At 43.0% G+C, this 16,799-nt stretch overlaps 1 protein-coding gene across 3 annotated transcripts in view; it reads left to right on the top strand.

Annotated features, from left to right (window-relative positions):
* CD86 (CD86 molecule) overlaps positions 1-16,799 on the top strand; it is a 65,807-nt gene that overhangs the window by 28,008 nt on the left and 21,000 nt on the right. For all 3 annotated transcript variants that reach the window (XM_082459421.1, XM_082459419.1, XM_082459420.1), the window contains exon 2: positions 10,529-10,578. In XM_082459421.1, coding sequence (XP_082315547.1) covers positions 10,529-10,578 — 50 coding nt within the window. The remainder of the gene's footprint in view (positions 1-10,528; positions 10,579-16,799) is intronic.

The raw sequence follows: 16,799 nt of genomic DNA, 5'->3' as shown, positions 1-16,799 counted from the left end.
GTCATAACATTACTATATTTGATTGTGGCTTAGGAAGTTGCCAAAGACTTTTATACTAGTAAGAAACATTGAACACAGGGTTCTGCCTCTGTTCTTTTTTTTTTTTTTTTTTTTTATTTATTTTTGGCTGTGTTGGGTCTTCGTTTCTGTGCGAGGGCTTTCTCCAGTTGGGGCGAGCGAGGGCCATTCTTCATCGCCGTGTGCGGGCCTCTCACTGTCGCGGCCTCTCCCGTTGCGGAGCACAGGCTCCAGACGCCCAGGCTCAGTACTTGTGGCTCACGGGCTTAGTTGCTCCGTGGCATGTGGGATCTTCACAGACCAGGGCTCGTACCCGTGTCCCCTGCATTGGCAGGCAGATTCTTAACCACTGCGCCACCAGGGAAGCCCTGCCTCTGTTCTTATACATGTGCGTGCACCTCAAGAATATGGCTAAAATGTTTATCCAGTTAAACTCAATCAAACATTTAAAAGTGGTTCATCAGGAGGCAGCAGTTTTTTGAGACATATTAACTGGATGCCTAGGATGGTACCTCTTCAGGAACCTGTTTGAAGGGCTGTCCTGGGAAGAATTGTTGGAAGCTTGCAAAGGCTTTCAAGGACAGAGGCAGATAGCCACCACATCGAGTTCTGGACAATCAACAATTGCTAATATGGAAGGAAGACAGAAATTCTCCGAGAAAGTTTCTGTTACGCGGTGGCCGAGGCTGACAACTCTCTGGAGTGGGAGTATCAGAATGAGTGGGCTTAGGTGGAGCCCTGGGAAGAAGCCTCACCTGCTCTAACAGAACCTGACTCTCTCCAGCAAGCACTAACACCCCTAGCTCACTCTGTTCCTGTCGCCAGAGGACAGTTCTGAGACCAAATCTGACCTACTTTTAAGTCCCAGGTCAGTTATCACCATCGTCACCCCACCCTTCCGGACCATAGGAGTGCTTGCTGTTTTCCATCTCTTCTGAAGCCTTAGACCACATGTCAGCGCAGCAGACCCTCCACAGACCCTGGGATCCTCTAAATGCACCCTACCATATACTATGCTAAAAATAAGAGGAATGGGATTGGGTGGGGGCAGGGAAAGGTGGTGTGTCCAGGTTTTCTCCCTTATTTTTCCTCCCTCCTGGGAATGGAATGAGAAGCTTCAAGGTAAACTTGAAAGTTATGAAGTTCAACCACCCACCCAATTCAAGCATCTCTCTTAAAATGTCTCTCTGCATTATTACCCCACTTTTGCTTGAGCAAGTCTGGTGATGAGGAGCTCATTACCTCACAAGAAAGTCCAGTCCTTGGTTGTACCACTCTATTCAAAGTTCTTCACTATCTGAAGCTGAGCTCTGGCTCCCTTTGACTTCCAATTATTGGAACTACTGGCCCTTTAACAACAGTGCATGTGTCTTCCTGTGGGCGGGCCATTAAATATTTGCAGAGGGCCATCAGGTACTTGCAGGCTTCTCTTCTTTAAGTTAGTTCACCCCAGGCCTTTTAACTGTTCCTCATTTGACATACTTTCACTATTCCCTGGTGAATCCCTTGATAAACTCTAACTTGTCATTGTCATTCAAGTATAACCGACCGTGATACCACAAGTGATGTGGTCTGATTAGCACAGAGCACAGTGACCACATTCTACACTAAGAGTGAATTAACTTTTGGTTAGCCTTGCCATGCGAATGCTTATATGATTTTTTACATTTACTATGGATAAGCTACTTCTCTATTGTCTACTTAACTACTTCACTTAAGTGCAGATCTTCATGTGTACCCTGAGATTCAGCATGCTAGTATCACACTTTCTTTTCAGGCTTTACAAACATTAATTCAGCTTACCAACTGACCAGTAGCTATCTGGCTCATTCTTGTGCACATTTTTATGCACATCTGCACATTTGAAAGCAGAAGTATGATTTCTGTGCTTTCATTCATAGTTTTACTAAATATGTGAAAGTGAAAAAGTAAAAAACAGAGCCCCACAGCATCCACCATGGTATGAGTCTATTAAACAAGAATGATTCCTGGCACTCAGTTGTTGAGTGAATCAATCAATCAATACCTTGTCCTCATTCCCCATATTTAACCCATCACCATATCCTGTTGGCTATAATCCTGCTTGAACCTATAAACTACTATCTACTTTTGCCACCACAACCATAGGCCATCTTCTGTCACTTAAACAACTAGAGTAGTCAACTGATTGGTTTTCTGGCCTCTGCCCTGGCTTCCCTACTATCCATTTGCTACACAGCAGCCAGTCATCTTCAAAATGCAAACCTGATTATGTCACTCCTCTGCTGTTGATGTTGCTCTCAGAATAAAGACCAAAATCCTTAACTGACCCATAAAATGAGTATGGTCTGACCCTTGCCGACCTCTCCAATCTTGTCCTCCACTGCTCTGTCCACATTGACCTCCTCTCATGTGCCCTCAGTGCCTTTGCACATGCTATTTCCTTTGCCTAGCATCCTTCCAAGTCACCCCCCCAACCCTTCACCTACTTAGCACCTATTCAATCTGTTCTGTTTACCTATTGATGCATCACAAACTGCCCCCAAACTTAGCAGCTTACAACAATGAATATCTTACTCTTTCACAATGTGGGAATCAGAAATTTGGGCAGGCTTCTGAGTGATTTTTCTGGTCCTCATGGCATCAATTGAGGTCACTTGGTGGTATTAAACTGATGAATGGCTAGTCTGGAAGTACACTGCCCAATTCAGTAGACACTAGCCACATGCAGCTACTGACCACTTGAAAGGTAGCTCATCTTAATTGAGATTTGTTGTAGGTCTAAAATACCCACAAGATTCTGAAGATTTAGTACAGAAAAAAGAATGTAAAATATCCATTAATAATTTTTATATTGATCACATGTTGAGATTATAATATTAGGAATATTGGATTAAACAAAACATATTATTAAAATTAATTTCACCTATTTCTTTTTGAATTTTTTAATGTGGCTACTAGATATTTTCAAATTACGTATGTGGCTTGCATTATATTTCTGTTAGACAGTGCTGATCTAGAGCAAGGGTCAGTATTTTTTTTTTTCTATAAAAGGCCAGATAGAAAATATTTTCAGCTTTGCGGGCCATATGGTCTGTGTCACAGCTACTCAATTCTACCATTGTAGTACAAAAGCAGTCATAGATAATAATTAAATAAATGGATACGGCTGTAGTCCAACAAAACTTTATTTGTAAAAATAAGTGATAGCCTGATTTGGTCTTCATGCTGCAGTTTGCTGACCTCTGATCTAGATGATTCAAGGTTTTATTCACATGTCTGGTGACTTGGCAGAGATGGCTGGAAGGCTGGGTTCAGCTGGGTCTATTGACCCAAACACCTACACATGGCCTCTCCAGCATGGTGGTCTCAGTAGTGGGACATCTTACACGAGTATTCCAAGAAAGACAGAAGCTGCAAGGCTTCTTTTGACCTAGCCTCAGAAATCCTAAACATCCCTTCTAGTGCACTCTATTGGTCAAACAAGCGTCTAAGGCCAGCCCAGACTCAAGAGAGGAGATTAGCAAAGACTATGTGTCCATCTTTAATCTATCACATCATTCTTCAAAGTTTAGACTAGATCTACTATGGGCCCTCAAAGTACCATGAACCTCTCCTCTGTAGCACTTGTCATCATTGTAATTTTACATTTATTTGTATGATCATTATCCTGCTCCTCTGCTAAACCGTAAGCAACCACATGAAGAGGAGCCCTTTCTGGTTTTGTTCATCATTCTGTTCCCAGCACCTAGCATAAGGCCTGGCTCCCTAAATATTTGTTAAATGAATGAACGACATTAGGGCACAGCTTTTCAGCCAAGTAACTGTACGAGTATATATCCCATGTTTCTCCATTGCTCTCAAGCATATCATGAGACACCCCGTCAGAAGTTAAAATTCAGATACAGTCAAGTCCCAGCAACCTTCTTATTTTGCAGTTCAGAAACTTCGTAAAAAAGGAAATAAGCCTACCCTATTCCTCCCAGGGCCTCAGAGGTTATCATAGCTGCTCTAAAGGTAGAGCTTCAGGTTCTGGTGCCCTGAGAAGTGATTCATGCAGCACGTCACCCCGAGGCCAGCCAAAGCCCCGGGCAACCTTGTCCTCCTCCTGGCCTTCACTCTCCTCTCACCCGGCTGGCTGTGCCCATCTAGCACACCTGGCTTGTCCAGTCACAGTGTGAGCTGGCAGAAGGCAAAGGGCCAGGGCCTGAGCACTGGGCTGAGGCCCATCTAGTCCTCCCTCCACGGAGGTTGTGGCGTCTCCTGCTTCGCTCGGAGCAAGGACTCTCGTATGTGCCAGGAGGGGATAAATGAGTCCACCTTCCACACTGGCCTGGAGCTTGAATGGTAGCTATTTGTGGACATTCTGTTTCTCTTTTTAGTGCTGGGTCAGGGACCAAGGCCTGCACATCTTTACACTCCCCCATAACCTCTAGAACAAGCCTGACGCTGAGCAAATTCACTACATGTTTGCAGGAGACAGTCTCAATGAACAACCTTCCTTAGACACCAGCAAACCTATCAGCATTTTTCCTGGTGCCCTGATCACCACTAATACTCTAGACAAAGTTGAGAAATAGGGAATTTTTTTGTTGCTCCCCAGCTTCTGCCTTGGAATCCTTCTCTCACTTCCTGAGTCATGTCTGTGCTCCCCTGTCCCACGCCATGGCTGGCCACCACTGCACCACACCTCTGCATACTGCCTTTTGCCTGAACTAGATTCCACATCCTCCTGCAGACTTGAGATGAAAAAGAGCTCTTCTTAATCCTCTCCTTTTTCTGCCCCAATACCTGTAGTTCCCCGAGCTCTTCTAGGTGAAGCTTAGCTGAAACACAGTAACATGTGTCTGGAGGTCAGCCCAGGCCAGGAAACTGATTACCTGTCTAGGGCTGGAGTGGAGAGGAGCATTCTCCGCCTGGCACATAGTGGATGCTCAAGCAATATCTGTGGACTGAATGGCAGCTCAGGACAGAACTTTTCCTGATACACAGGAACACTTATGGCTCCCTCCTACCCCCAGCCCAGCCTGACCCCCTGAGTGTCACACTCTGATTCCAGGAGCCACCATCACACTTGGCCCCAGGGATGTGCTGCTCCCCTGCTGTCCTGAGAGGGTAGAACTGGAATCCTTTCACTGGGTCCTACAGCACATCTGAAACCAGCTGGAACTTTTAAAGGAACTACACCAGTGTTAAAAAGAGCACAGTGAGTGACGGATGGAAACTAAATTTTTGGTGGTGAGCAAGCTGTAGTGTATACAGAAGTGGAAATATAATGTTGTATACATGAAACTTATATAATGTTATAAACCAATGTTACCTCAAAAGAATTTAAAAAGAATGCAAGGAGGCTGTGCGGGTTTAAATCTCAACCTCGGATCTCAACCTCTCAATCTCAATCTCAACCTCTGGGTGACTTGGAACGTTCTCTAACCTCTCTGAAACTCCATTTCTTCATCTGTAACACGGGGAGAAATAATCTCACCTTGTTGTGAGGCATAATAATATACTTAGTCATTCAGCTGACTCTCACTCACATTCTGTGATGGCCAGGTATGTAAAGCAGGGGCAAGTAGTGTCTGATGGGTACTTTACTTTGGTTTCTGAAGTGAACCTCCAGCTAAATGGAAGCTACTCATTCTAGGTTTTTGACCAGTTCACACACCTACAGACTTTACTCTGCTCAGAGCTGACAGAAATCTCCTCTCAGAGAATCCTCCCTGTAAATTCTTAGGTTCTTTCCTCTCCCATTCCCCTTTTTGCTCTCTCCCTCCAAAGGCTAGAGTGTCTACTTCTCAGGCCCTCTGGAAAAAGCAGTGACTCGTAGTTGGGGTTAAGAGTTCATTGCACAGGAAGCAGTGACATTTTTGCTCTTCTTCAGAGCCGATGACATTGAAGAAAACTGGCTTCCTAAGTCAAGCCTCCACCCTCACGCACACTCCATGGCTAGAGGTGAGAGAAATTTTTTACATGGGGCATTTATACTGGATAAGAGAGAATCATGTCAATCTCAAGTGTTTTAGCCCTATATTTTAATAGGGCCTCTGATAAACTAAGTGTCTAAAGTGTTGGCCAGGATGGTGGACAGTCTCCAAATTGATGTTAGTGAAGTTTACTAGGAATGTCACTGCTGGGCCAGGATTTTGAGAACAAACATGATCTCTATCCCTCAAATCCATGAAGGGCTTAGATAGAAGTGTGGTAGGCTTACTCTGCATAGTTTGAGAGAACATCACCAGTATCAATGAGAGGAAGTTAAGGAGAGGCAGCTTCTCACTCAGGGGAAGAAAGAGTTTCCAAACAGAGAAGTCAGAAGCGATGTTGACTTCCTTCTCATACCCAGTGCTCCTCCCCACTGCATGAATTACAGGGCCCATCTGTCCAGGATTTCCCAGGGGTGTACCAATTTCATGTAATTATTTGAATTAAGGGTGATTCATTAAATTTATAACAAAATATAATTTTGATTGTGTGTCCCTGTTCGACACATCACCCAGGGGAAAAAAAATCTTTGATTACGTCAAGCATACTGATATTTGGTTTGCAAAAAATGGGAGATTTTTACACTAGGTGGGAGTTCAGACTCAAAGGGTTCCCAGTCCTCAGATTCTATGATAAATAGGATGCTGGCGGTGATTTAGGATGAGGAAGTGCACAGGAATCAAATAGAGAACCCCTTTACCATATGATCCAGCAATCCCACTCCTGGGCATATATCTGGATAAAACTCTAATTCAAAAAGATACATGCACCCCAATGTTCACTGCAGCACTATTTACAATAGCCAAGCTATGGAAGCAACCTAAATGTCCACTGACAGATGAATGAATGGATAAAGAAGATGTAGTACATATATACAATGGACTATTACTCAGCCATAAAAAAGAATGAAAAAATGCCATTTGCAGCAACATGGATGGACCTAGAGATTATCATACTAAGTGAAGTAAGTCAGACAGAGAAAAGACAAATATCATATGATATCACTTACATGTGGAATCTAAAAAAAAAATGATATAAATGAACTTATTTGCAAAACAGAAACAGACTCGCAAACATAGGAAACAAACTTATGGTTACCAAAGGAGGAAGGGGGGCGGGGATAAATTAGGAGTTTGGGATTAGCAGATAAAAACTACTATATATGAAATAGATAATCTACAAGGTCCTACTGTATAGCACAGGGAACTACATTCAATATCTTGTAATAAGCTATATGGAAAATAATCTGAAAAGAATATATATATGTATATATAATTGAATCACTAGGCTGTACATCAGAAATGAACACAGTGTTGTAAATCAACTATACTTCAATTAAAAAAACAGAGAACTCTTTTTCCAGACTCTACCACTGAGTGGTGCCAGCTTTGGCCCAACAGATAATGCCCGAGTTCTGAAACCTATTGAAATCACTGGAAGGAAGGCAGAGCAATTGGGAGAGAGCATGAGGTGCATAGACTGAACACCTACTGTGTGCTTCAGCAAACTGAATATATTTGCAATTCACTGTCACAAAGCACTAATTTTCTAATTGTTTACTAATCAGCATCTAATTTTTTAAATATAAAAGCTCCTAGAAATCAATAAAAAAAAAAGGCCAAAGACCCAAGTTAATAGTAGGAAAAATAAATGTACAGATATGGAACAGGAAATATTATCTCTCATACATTTGAAAAGACGCTCATACTCAAAATAAAAGAAATTCATTTTAAAATTACAGTGAGAACCACCTCACACCCATTAGGATGGGTACTAAAGAAAAAAATACAGAAAATAACAAGTGTTGGCAAGGATGTGGAGAATTGCAACTCTTGTGCATGGTTAATGAGAATGTAAAATGGTGCAGCCGCTATGAGAAACAATTTGGCAGTTCCCCCAAAAATTAAAAATAAAATTACCATATGATCCAGTAATTCCACTTTCAAGTATATACCTGAAAGAAATGAAAGCAAGGTCTCAAAGAGATATTCGCACATCCATGATCATAGCATTATTCACAACAGCCAAAAGGAGAAAGCAGCTCAGATGTCCATCAACAGTTGAAAGGATAAACAAAATGTGGCATATAATACAATGGAATATTATTCAGCCTTGAAAAGGAAGGAAATTCTGACATATGCTACAACATGGTTGAACCTTGAATACATTACGCTAAGTGAAATAAGCCAGATACAAAAAGACAAATATTGTCTGATTCTACTTACATGAGGTCCCTGGAGTAGTCAGATTCATGGAGACAGAAGGTAGAATGGTGGTTGCCAGGGACGAAGGGGTGGGGGAGAGTGTGGAGTTAGTGCTTAACGGGTACAGAGTTTAATTTTTGCAAGATGAAAGAAGTTCTGGAGATGGGTGGTGGTGATAGTTACACAACAATGTGAATGTGTTTAATACCACTGTACACTCAAAAAATGAGTAAGATGGTAAATTTTATTTATTTGTGTATTTCATGACAACAAAATATTTTTTTAAATTACAATATGTCATTTTAACCTTCCCTATTGATAAAGATCGCAAATTAGAAACCTTTGTTGGCAAAAGCTACATGAAACTAAGCACACTCATGTTTTGCTGCTGGGAGCATACACATAAAATTTTAGGGGAGAACAATTTTTCAGTATCTGTGAAGATTAAAATTGCAATTACCTTTTGACCTTTTGGTCAAGGCATTCTGCTTCTAGGAAGATAGCTTACTCTCACATATGTGATTTGGCATATGATCAAGGTTTTTCATTGCAGCAGAAGATTGGAAAAACCTAAACGTCTATTGATAGGGGCTGGTAAAGTAAATTATTGCCATCCAATAGAATACACCAGAATAATATGCGAATGTTAGAATGAGGATACTCAGTACGTGCGGATACAGAACAATCTCCAGGGGAGTGGTTAGTGTGCAAAACTGCGTTATAGTATGCTAACATTTGTGTTTTATAATAAAACGAAAAAAAATATGGGTATAAGTTTTCATTTCGTTTTGCCTAAAATAACTTCAAGTAGAGGCAAGAAACTGCTAACAGGTATCAGTGGTCACTCCAGTTATTTCTATGGGGGAAAATCAGACTGCTAGGGGGCAGGGTTGGGAGTGAGTTGCTTTCCATTATTTATCACCTTTACATTTTAAATTTAGTACCATGTGCAGGTATGATCTACTAAAAATTTTTTAATTAAAAAAGAAAGGTTATAGTCCAGAAGGGAAGAAACAGACACTTTTGGCCCAAAGCTGTGTGCTGGGTGCTATGGGAAAAGAAAGGAAGGGTGTCTAGCCTAGCCCAAAGTCATCAGGGATGGCTTCTAGACAAATCACCCCTAAGAAAGAAATTTCTGCTATTGCATCAGGAATAGTTGCACACTTACCCCTGAGCATTGGTTTGTTTTTATCTCATGGACAGATCTGTAAATTAATGTACCAATTAGGTTTACCTTTTCTCTTTGGCTGTTAAAAAAGCTACAAGCCAAACTTGTGACCCACACCATGCAAAGTGGGCAGAGTTCTATGGTAAGCATTTAGTATTTGCCTTGTACTGGGCTCCATTTTATATTCCTGCATTTGGTTTGCTTTTCCCCTGTTTGTAATGTTGGTCATCTTTCCTATTCTGTGCTTCCCTGTAAGCCACTCTACAGCCTTTTTGGTCTAAGTTGGGGTAAGTGGGTGAATGAAGAAAGACAGAGGGCAGGAGAGTTAAAAAGAGAGGATGGAGTTTATAGAGCAATGCCTGTCATTTTCCTTGGCTCCATCATGTAGATAAGTGAACACTCTAGTGCAGTGGTTCTCAAAGTGGGGTCCTCAGACCAGCAGCATCACTATCACCTGTGAGTTTGTTAGTCATGGGTTTCACTCAATCTACTAAATCAGAATCTCTGTGGACAAGGCCCAGGAAACTGCTTTGACATGCCCTCCAGATGATTTTTGTGCACAATAAAGTTTGAAAACCACAGGGAAGCCAAAGAAAAATTGATTTCTAAACATAAATACTTTCTATTTGCCCCGCCATACCCATTTATTGGTCAAGATAAGTAATGCTAGCTACTGCGGTAAACAACTCCCAAAATTTCATTAGCTTAACACAATGAAGTTTTAAATTTTGCTCATGTCACAGTCCAATATAGATCACTGTGGGGTGTTGAGAGCTGTTTTATTAATTTGTCCGGCAAACCAGCTTCTTTCATAGTGAGGCTTTGCCATCTTCTAGGCCCTTGGACTCCTCCTCTTGATCCTCTGCATCCAAGAAGGCAGAGGAAGGAGGCAAGAGAGAGGCTTTAGTGCTGCTGTATCTGGAAGTAACACCTGTCACTTCTGCCCACAATTCCATTGGCCAAAAACCAGTCACATGGCCCACCTAACATGGGGTGGGGGGACTGGGAAATAGGGCGTGTCTGTGGTGTTAGGAGGAAAAGAAAATGGCTTTGGTGTACACACTGTTTGATCTCTGCCACACCCATGGGCCGAAGTGAATTTCAAACTCCACTTGTTATATTTTGGTTTTTGGTTTCATTTTCTAATCAAGTTTTATCTTCTCGTTTTTAACTTTAGCACTATGGGACTGAGAAACACTCTCGTTGTGATGGCCCTCCTGCTGTCTGGTAAGCACCCTCTGGCTTTATAAAGTCCTAGAATCCTCCCACTGTCTCCCGATGATCCTGACCTACAAGCTGGGGTTTGAGACTTGATGGGTTTTACTCACTTTCTATTCAGCGTTCACAATACCACATGCAAAAGACTTTCATGGAGAAGAAGGAAGTATCACAATCGAGAACAAGTATCTCAGCTGATGGCGGGCCCAGCCTGAGGTGGAGCCCTACACCTTCTGTCGTCTCACACCCGTGGTCCTGGATGCACAGAGGAGGGTAGACTGGCCTGTCCTTCGGTGCCCAGGGAGCTGGGGGAGGGTCCCTACTGTGACACGCCTGAGGCTTAACTCTTCTGCTCCTCTGTTCCCACTTCTGGCATTCTCACACTTTTAGGAAATGGCTGACAGGCTTCTAAAAGTCTCCTTCCACTAGCGATCATTGTTTTTCTGGTTCCCTACCTTCCCTCTACCCCCCCCCCCAATCCACTGCCCTCCCCACCAGCCCGTGCCCATAGATCATAGTTGGCACTGATTACTGGGAGGATCAAGAAACCCAGCTCTGCTACCACCTGCTTCAGTGACCCTCAGCTAATTGTATCAGCTGATTTACCATCAAGCTAAGGGACTAAGCTTCAGGGCTCCTCACTTGCACAGCTTTTTCCAAGCCCCTCCGAGACCCCAGGAGGAGCCCTAACAGTGTGGTCCTGTGTCTTAAGCCTTAGTAAAATGTTCATTAATAAGATATTTTAACCACAATAAGTTAAGACCACTGTCTCTTTCCACTGCAACTTTTCGACTTTTCTCTCTATCACATTCTCCCCATGTTGAGTGGCACTGTAGTGGCCATGGGCATTTTGTTTTCTGTTCTGTATTCTTTTTCTGAAAGAGCTCTTCCCCCTCAAAAGAAATTTTAGAAGTGTCAGGCCTCACAAAACTCAGATCTTCCCTGTTTACTGCTCTCTTTGAGTTTCAGTTTCATCTGTAAACTGGGGTTGGCCGAGGTTCCTGCGGCCCTTCCTGCGACTGGGTGCCTTTAGTTTCTCCTGGCCCATCCCCTTCCTGCTGCCTGTTTTCCCCACCCTTAGCACCGAGAGGGAAGGCATCCGGTCCCGGTGTGGGGCAGACAGGGAGGGGGAGCACACAGGCTGCCCCTGACTAACTGGCCCGGCCACGAGCTTACCCCCTTCCGATAGCCACACACCAGGCCCTTGGCCACTGTCCTTGTCCCTGCTGTGGGTAAAAGGAGTCAGGCTACAAGGGAGAGATGCTCCCTCAGATTGATGCTGGCTGGGACAGGCCTTTTGTGATGTGTTTTCTGTTTAGCACCTTGGAGCTTGTTGGGTCTGTGCTATAGATGAGCTGCCTGATCTATAGATGGGCTAACTGATCACTTTACTGACTTAGGTCATAACAGCAGCTTCCACCTCCCAGCACCAATATGACATGTTACTCTAGCTCTTGGGGAGGTAGAAGTTATGTGTGAGCAAGAGCAAGAGAGAAAGGGGATAAAACAAAGCTTTGCAGGACATTATCCAGCAAGAACCCCTTCCCATCCCACTTCTTATTTTATTTATTTGACAAATACACAGATGTAGTGCTTACTTTGTGCCAGGTACTGTTCTAAGCATTTTATAAATATTAACTCACTTAAACGTCATCATAACTCTCTGCTTTAGGTCTTGTTATGATTCCCCATTTTACAGCTGTGCAAACTAAAGCCCAGAGAGGTTAAGTAATTTGCCTAAGACAATATTGCTAAGAAGTGGCAGAGCTTGGATTCACACCCAGCGGTATAGATTCAGCCTCTCTTCACTTCACCTTGACATTATGCTGTTCCTCCTAACTCTTGCTAGGGAACTCTCCATAATACTAGGATTTGTCCCTTGGGGACTCAAACAACTTTGATAGATAAGGTGGCTTGTGCCTTAGCCAAGTTCACAAGTTCCCCACCAGGTACATCCTCTACCTTCCCAGCTGACACCTTAGCTGTCCCTAGAGCTCGGGCCCTGGCCCATCTCATACAGTGGCCAGCCCAGCTCTTATGACTTGGGAGAGAAGAAAGAAAAATGTCCTGGAAACAGTTTTTCAGAAAAGTCTGGATTGAGATACCATTCACCACCACCACCACCACCACCCCAAACTTTCTGACTCTGCACATGGAAAGTGAGAATAAAACTGAGAAACCTTATCAAAACTGAGTCCAGGTGTCACTTTTGCCCTTGCCTTGCATTTGAAACTGCTTGGATACTTCCTAAGCTCTAAAAAGAGAGTTATCAATATTGAAACTTTAAAAATAACTCCCCCAAATGGAAGTCATTTAAGCTTTATGGTGGTGAGAGAATAGTAGTTATATTTTTGGCAGTAGAAATTTAAAGTGGGATAGGAAAATGGTGACACCTGATTGGAAGATAACATTACCAATATTTAACACACGATTAAAAATAACAATAAAACAGATTTCATTCTTTTTTAAAGAATGAAAAAGTATCTTCTCAGGGCACATCTCTGCTTGCTGGGCTGGCAAGCAGTGACCTGCCCATAGGCAGGCATCCAAAGGGAGAAAGGAGATGCAATTGACCCAGATAATCCACAGCAAAAATGCAGGGCTGAATAATTCATTTGACAGCAGAGATAAAACAGTACAGTGAAATAATTCTGTTTCTCCTTTTCCCTCCATATGTTTTGTGTCCTCCCCTAGTCATGGAAATCAGACATTATAGTTGCTGCCCTGGCCCATGAGGCGAAAACTGGATGAGAGTTTAAAACCTAAAAGGGCGAGAGGGCAGCCATGGCCTTGCAGAATTAGGTTATAATTTGTGCTTTGTATTCACAAAGCTAAAGGAATGTTGAAGTGCCACTTGCAAAGGCACCTCTAACTGTCCAGCTCTGTTGACTGCTATCCCAGCACCTCCAGTAGTACTTAAAGCTGGAGTCAGAGTGGTATTTGGAAAATCAATAGCTCACGTATCAGGAGGAAGTTTCTTCCTAGTTTGACTTTTTTTGGTTGCTCTTATTGTCTGGGGGTTTTCTGGGTCCTAAGGCTTCTCATTTCTCTTGAACAATACCTCTGGTTCAATTAATGTACCAGGAGTATAGTTGGGGGTCTTCATTCACTTTAAGATTTACATAAAATTGGCTCAAACCCTCATTTCGTATCTTGTGTAAAGGTCTACTGTTTCCTCCCAGATTTCTGCAGGTTCCTACATGGGTGGCTGCATGAGGATTGTGTTTATATGATTACTTTGACTCCCACTTCCTGTTGCTGTTGATAGTTGTCACTATAATCACAGAGGTGAATAGATAGATAGTTCAGACGTAATTCCCAAATTCCCAAAGAATTGTCATGGAGCCTAGTAGTTCTCCTATTGGAGTCACCCCTTTATGTTAAGGTACTGTCTCAGAGGCCTCTGAAATAGATGTTTGCTCCCCAGTAGGGAGTATCTTACTTCCGAAGTAGTGGATCATTTTAGTAGAGTATTTAGTAGGTTCCAGAGAGAATGGGCTGTCAGACAAGTTAATTTAGTGGAAGATGGTCACTGAATAGGATAAGTAGAGGGCTGATTGGGAGCAAGAGTGAAATTTGTAGGGAACAAGAGAGGCTCCAATGGCAAACAGACTACTCTGGGAAGGAGCAAGAGTTTGAGAGACTGTGGCTTGTTTTTACTCTGTGAGAGATCTTAATACCATTTCCAGAGTATGCTACTCGGGATTTTGGCCCCCTCAGTACTGTTAAGATTTACAGAAACAAAAACACTTGTAGCCCTTCCTTTATAGCCATTGCCAGTCATAGGGCCAAGTTCCAGGACCTCAAAATTATGAAAATTCTTTCAACAGTCTCTAAGAGTATTTACCCATTCTTGGTTTCATTTTCACTCTTTCTTTCATTCATTCTCCCTATAGATGTTGCCACTAAAAAGTATTCAACTCCCTCCACTACTTAAAAATCACTCCTCTGGGACTTCCCTGGTGGTCTGGTGGTTGAGACTTTGCCTTCTAAGGCAGGGGGTGTGGGTTCGATCCCTGGTCGGGGAGCTAAGATCCCACATGCCTCGCAGCCAAAACAACCAAAACATAAAACAAAAGCAATATTGTAACAAATTCAATAAAGACTTTAAAAATGGTCTACATAAAAAAAAAAAAACTTTAAAAAAATAGAAAAAAAAAAGTCACTCCTCTGGTCCTTACTACAGTGTAACAGACAAGAGAGTAAAAATAGTTATATATAGTTGTGACCACAATATATAGGCAAATCCCTGAATATGTTCTATTCAATATTGTTTCATACACACTTTCTCATGTTTCTAAATTCTTTTCATTTTTATAATTTTTGAAATTGTATTAGTCCAGTGGGTTGAAATGCTGTAATTTGCTTTATTTGTATGTGTGTGTGTTTTACTCATTCAGAAGTTATTGCCCCATTGTCCTCTTTGGTTTATGGTTGCTAAGGAGCTTTCATTCTGTCATTGTTTTATAGGTATTCTTTCTTCGTTTTTTTAAAGAATGAAAAGATTCAATTCTTCTTCTTTGTAAATTTGAAAAAATATTTTATGCTTTTTGTTTAGCAGCTTCACCACAACATATCTAGGTGTGGATTTATTCTCATTTATCTTACTCGGTACTTAGAATACACTTTTTTTTTTTTTTTTTTGACTGCGTTGGGTCTTTGTTGCTGCACACGGGCTTTCTCTAGTTGCGGCGAGCGGAGGCTACTCTTCTTTGTAGTGCGTGGGCTTCTCATTGCGGTGGCCCCTCCCACTGCGGAGCATGGGCTCTAGGCGCACGGGCTTCAGTAGTTGCGGCACGTGGGCTCAGTAGTTGTGGCTCGCGGGCTCTAGAGCACAGGCTCAGTAGCTGTGACGCACGGGGCTTAGTTGCTCCGCGGCACGTGGGATCCTCCCGGACCAGGGCTCGAATCCGTGTCCCCTGCATTGGCAGGTGGACTCTTAACCACTGCGCAACCAGGGAAGTCCCGAGAATACACTTTTGATCTGAGGACTTGTGTCTTTCTCCATTTTGAATAGTCACAATCTTTATCTCTTTAAATATTGGTTCTCTACCATTCCTCGCATTCTCTTCTTCTAGAAACTACTAGAGCTTCTCAGACTAACTCCTCTTGACCCTTAACTTGTTCTTCCACATTTTAATTTCTTTCTCTCTCTGTGCAGCACACCAGTCAAGGGTCAGGTGGATCATCACAGACATGGGGGTTCTTCTCACTGTTGAGGGAGCCCCAGACAAAAGGCTCCAGCAGTTTTATGGACCCTGGGGAGAGGTGGAAGGGAAGGATGAGGGGAAAGGGCTAAGAGTAGAAATACTGAGTCAGCTGGGGAAAAGTAAGTCTCCATGGGGAAAGTGTCTCCAAGGTCCTCCTTCCCCCCTACCATAAGGCAGCCTGAGCAGAAGCATCTGAAGAAGACCTCTGCCCAAGGCCCCAAATAAAGAAACTGAGGAACGAAGGTGCCTGGGCTACAAATATAAATATGTGAAGGAGCGTGACTGGCCAGTGACAGGGCCGAGTCCTTGACTGCAACTCCCTTCAGAGACTGCAATGCCTTCTTCGCTGTGCAACAAGAGTGAAGGGGGGAGGCCTTGAGATAGAATGTGCCTGGCATTTTGGAGGAATGGCAAGGAAGCCAGTATGGCTGGGGCAGAGTAAGTGAAGGGAAGAGGTCTGAGAGGTACCAGGGGCCAGATTACATAAGACTTTGTAGGTCATGGGAAGGATTGGGGGTATAGTTCTCAGCGTGATGGGAAAGGAGTTGGATATAATTTTCAGAGTGGTGGGAAGTCATCAGAGACTTTTGAACAGGAGGGTTATACCATCTGAGACATATTTTAAAGGATCAATTGGGCTTAAGGAATTAGATTTGTGGGCAAGGGTGGAAGTAGGTAGATCAGTTAGGAGGCAATTGCCAACTATCTAATCAAGAGGTAATGGAGGCTTGGCCTAGGGTAGTATCTGCAGATACAGTGAGAAATATTCCAATTCATAATATACCCCAGTGAGGTGGGAGAATTGATGGAGTGGCGGTAGAAGAAAGAATGAAATGAAAAGATAAGAGGTGGTGGTCACAAGGTGAGACGCTTGATATTGAGAGTTTTTATGGGGTGCAGTGGTAACAATAGGGTCTGGGGTCTGGTCCAGGGAGGAAATGGCTGGGGTAGAGTGGGCAACAAGATACTGGAGGAAAAGAGGACAAGAAAGTGAGAAGCTAGGCACTGTGTGCAAGAGGC

Source organism: Balaenoptera physalus (genome assembly GCF_965194825.1).
Source record: "Balaenoptera physalus genome assembly, chromosome: 4".
NCBI lineage: Eukaryota > Metazoa > Chordata > Mammalia > Artiodactyla > Balaenopteridae > Balaenoptera > Balaenoptera physalus.
This window is presented reverse-complemented; position numbering and strand designations above follow the sequence as displayed.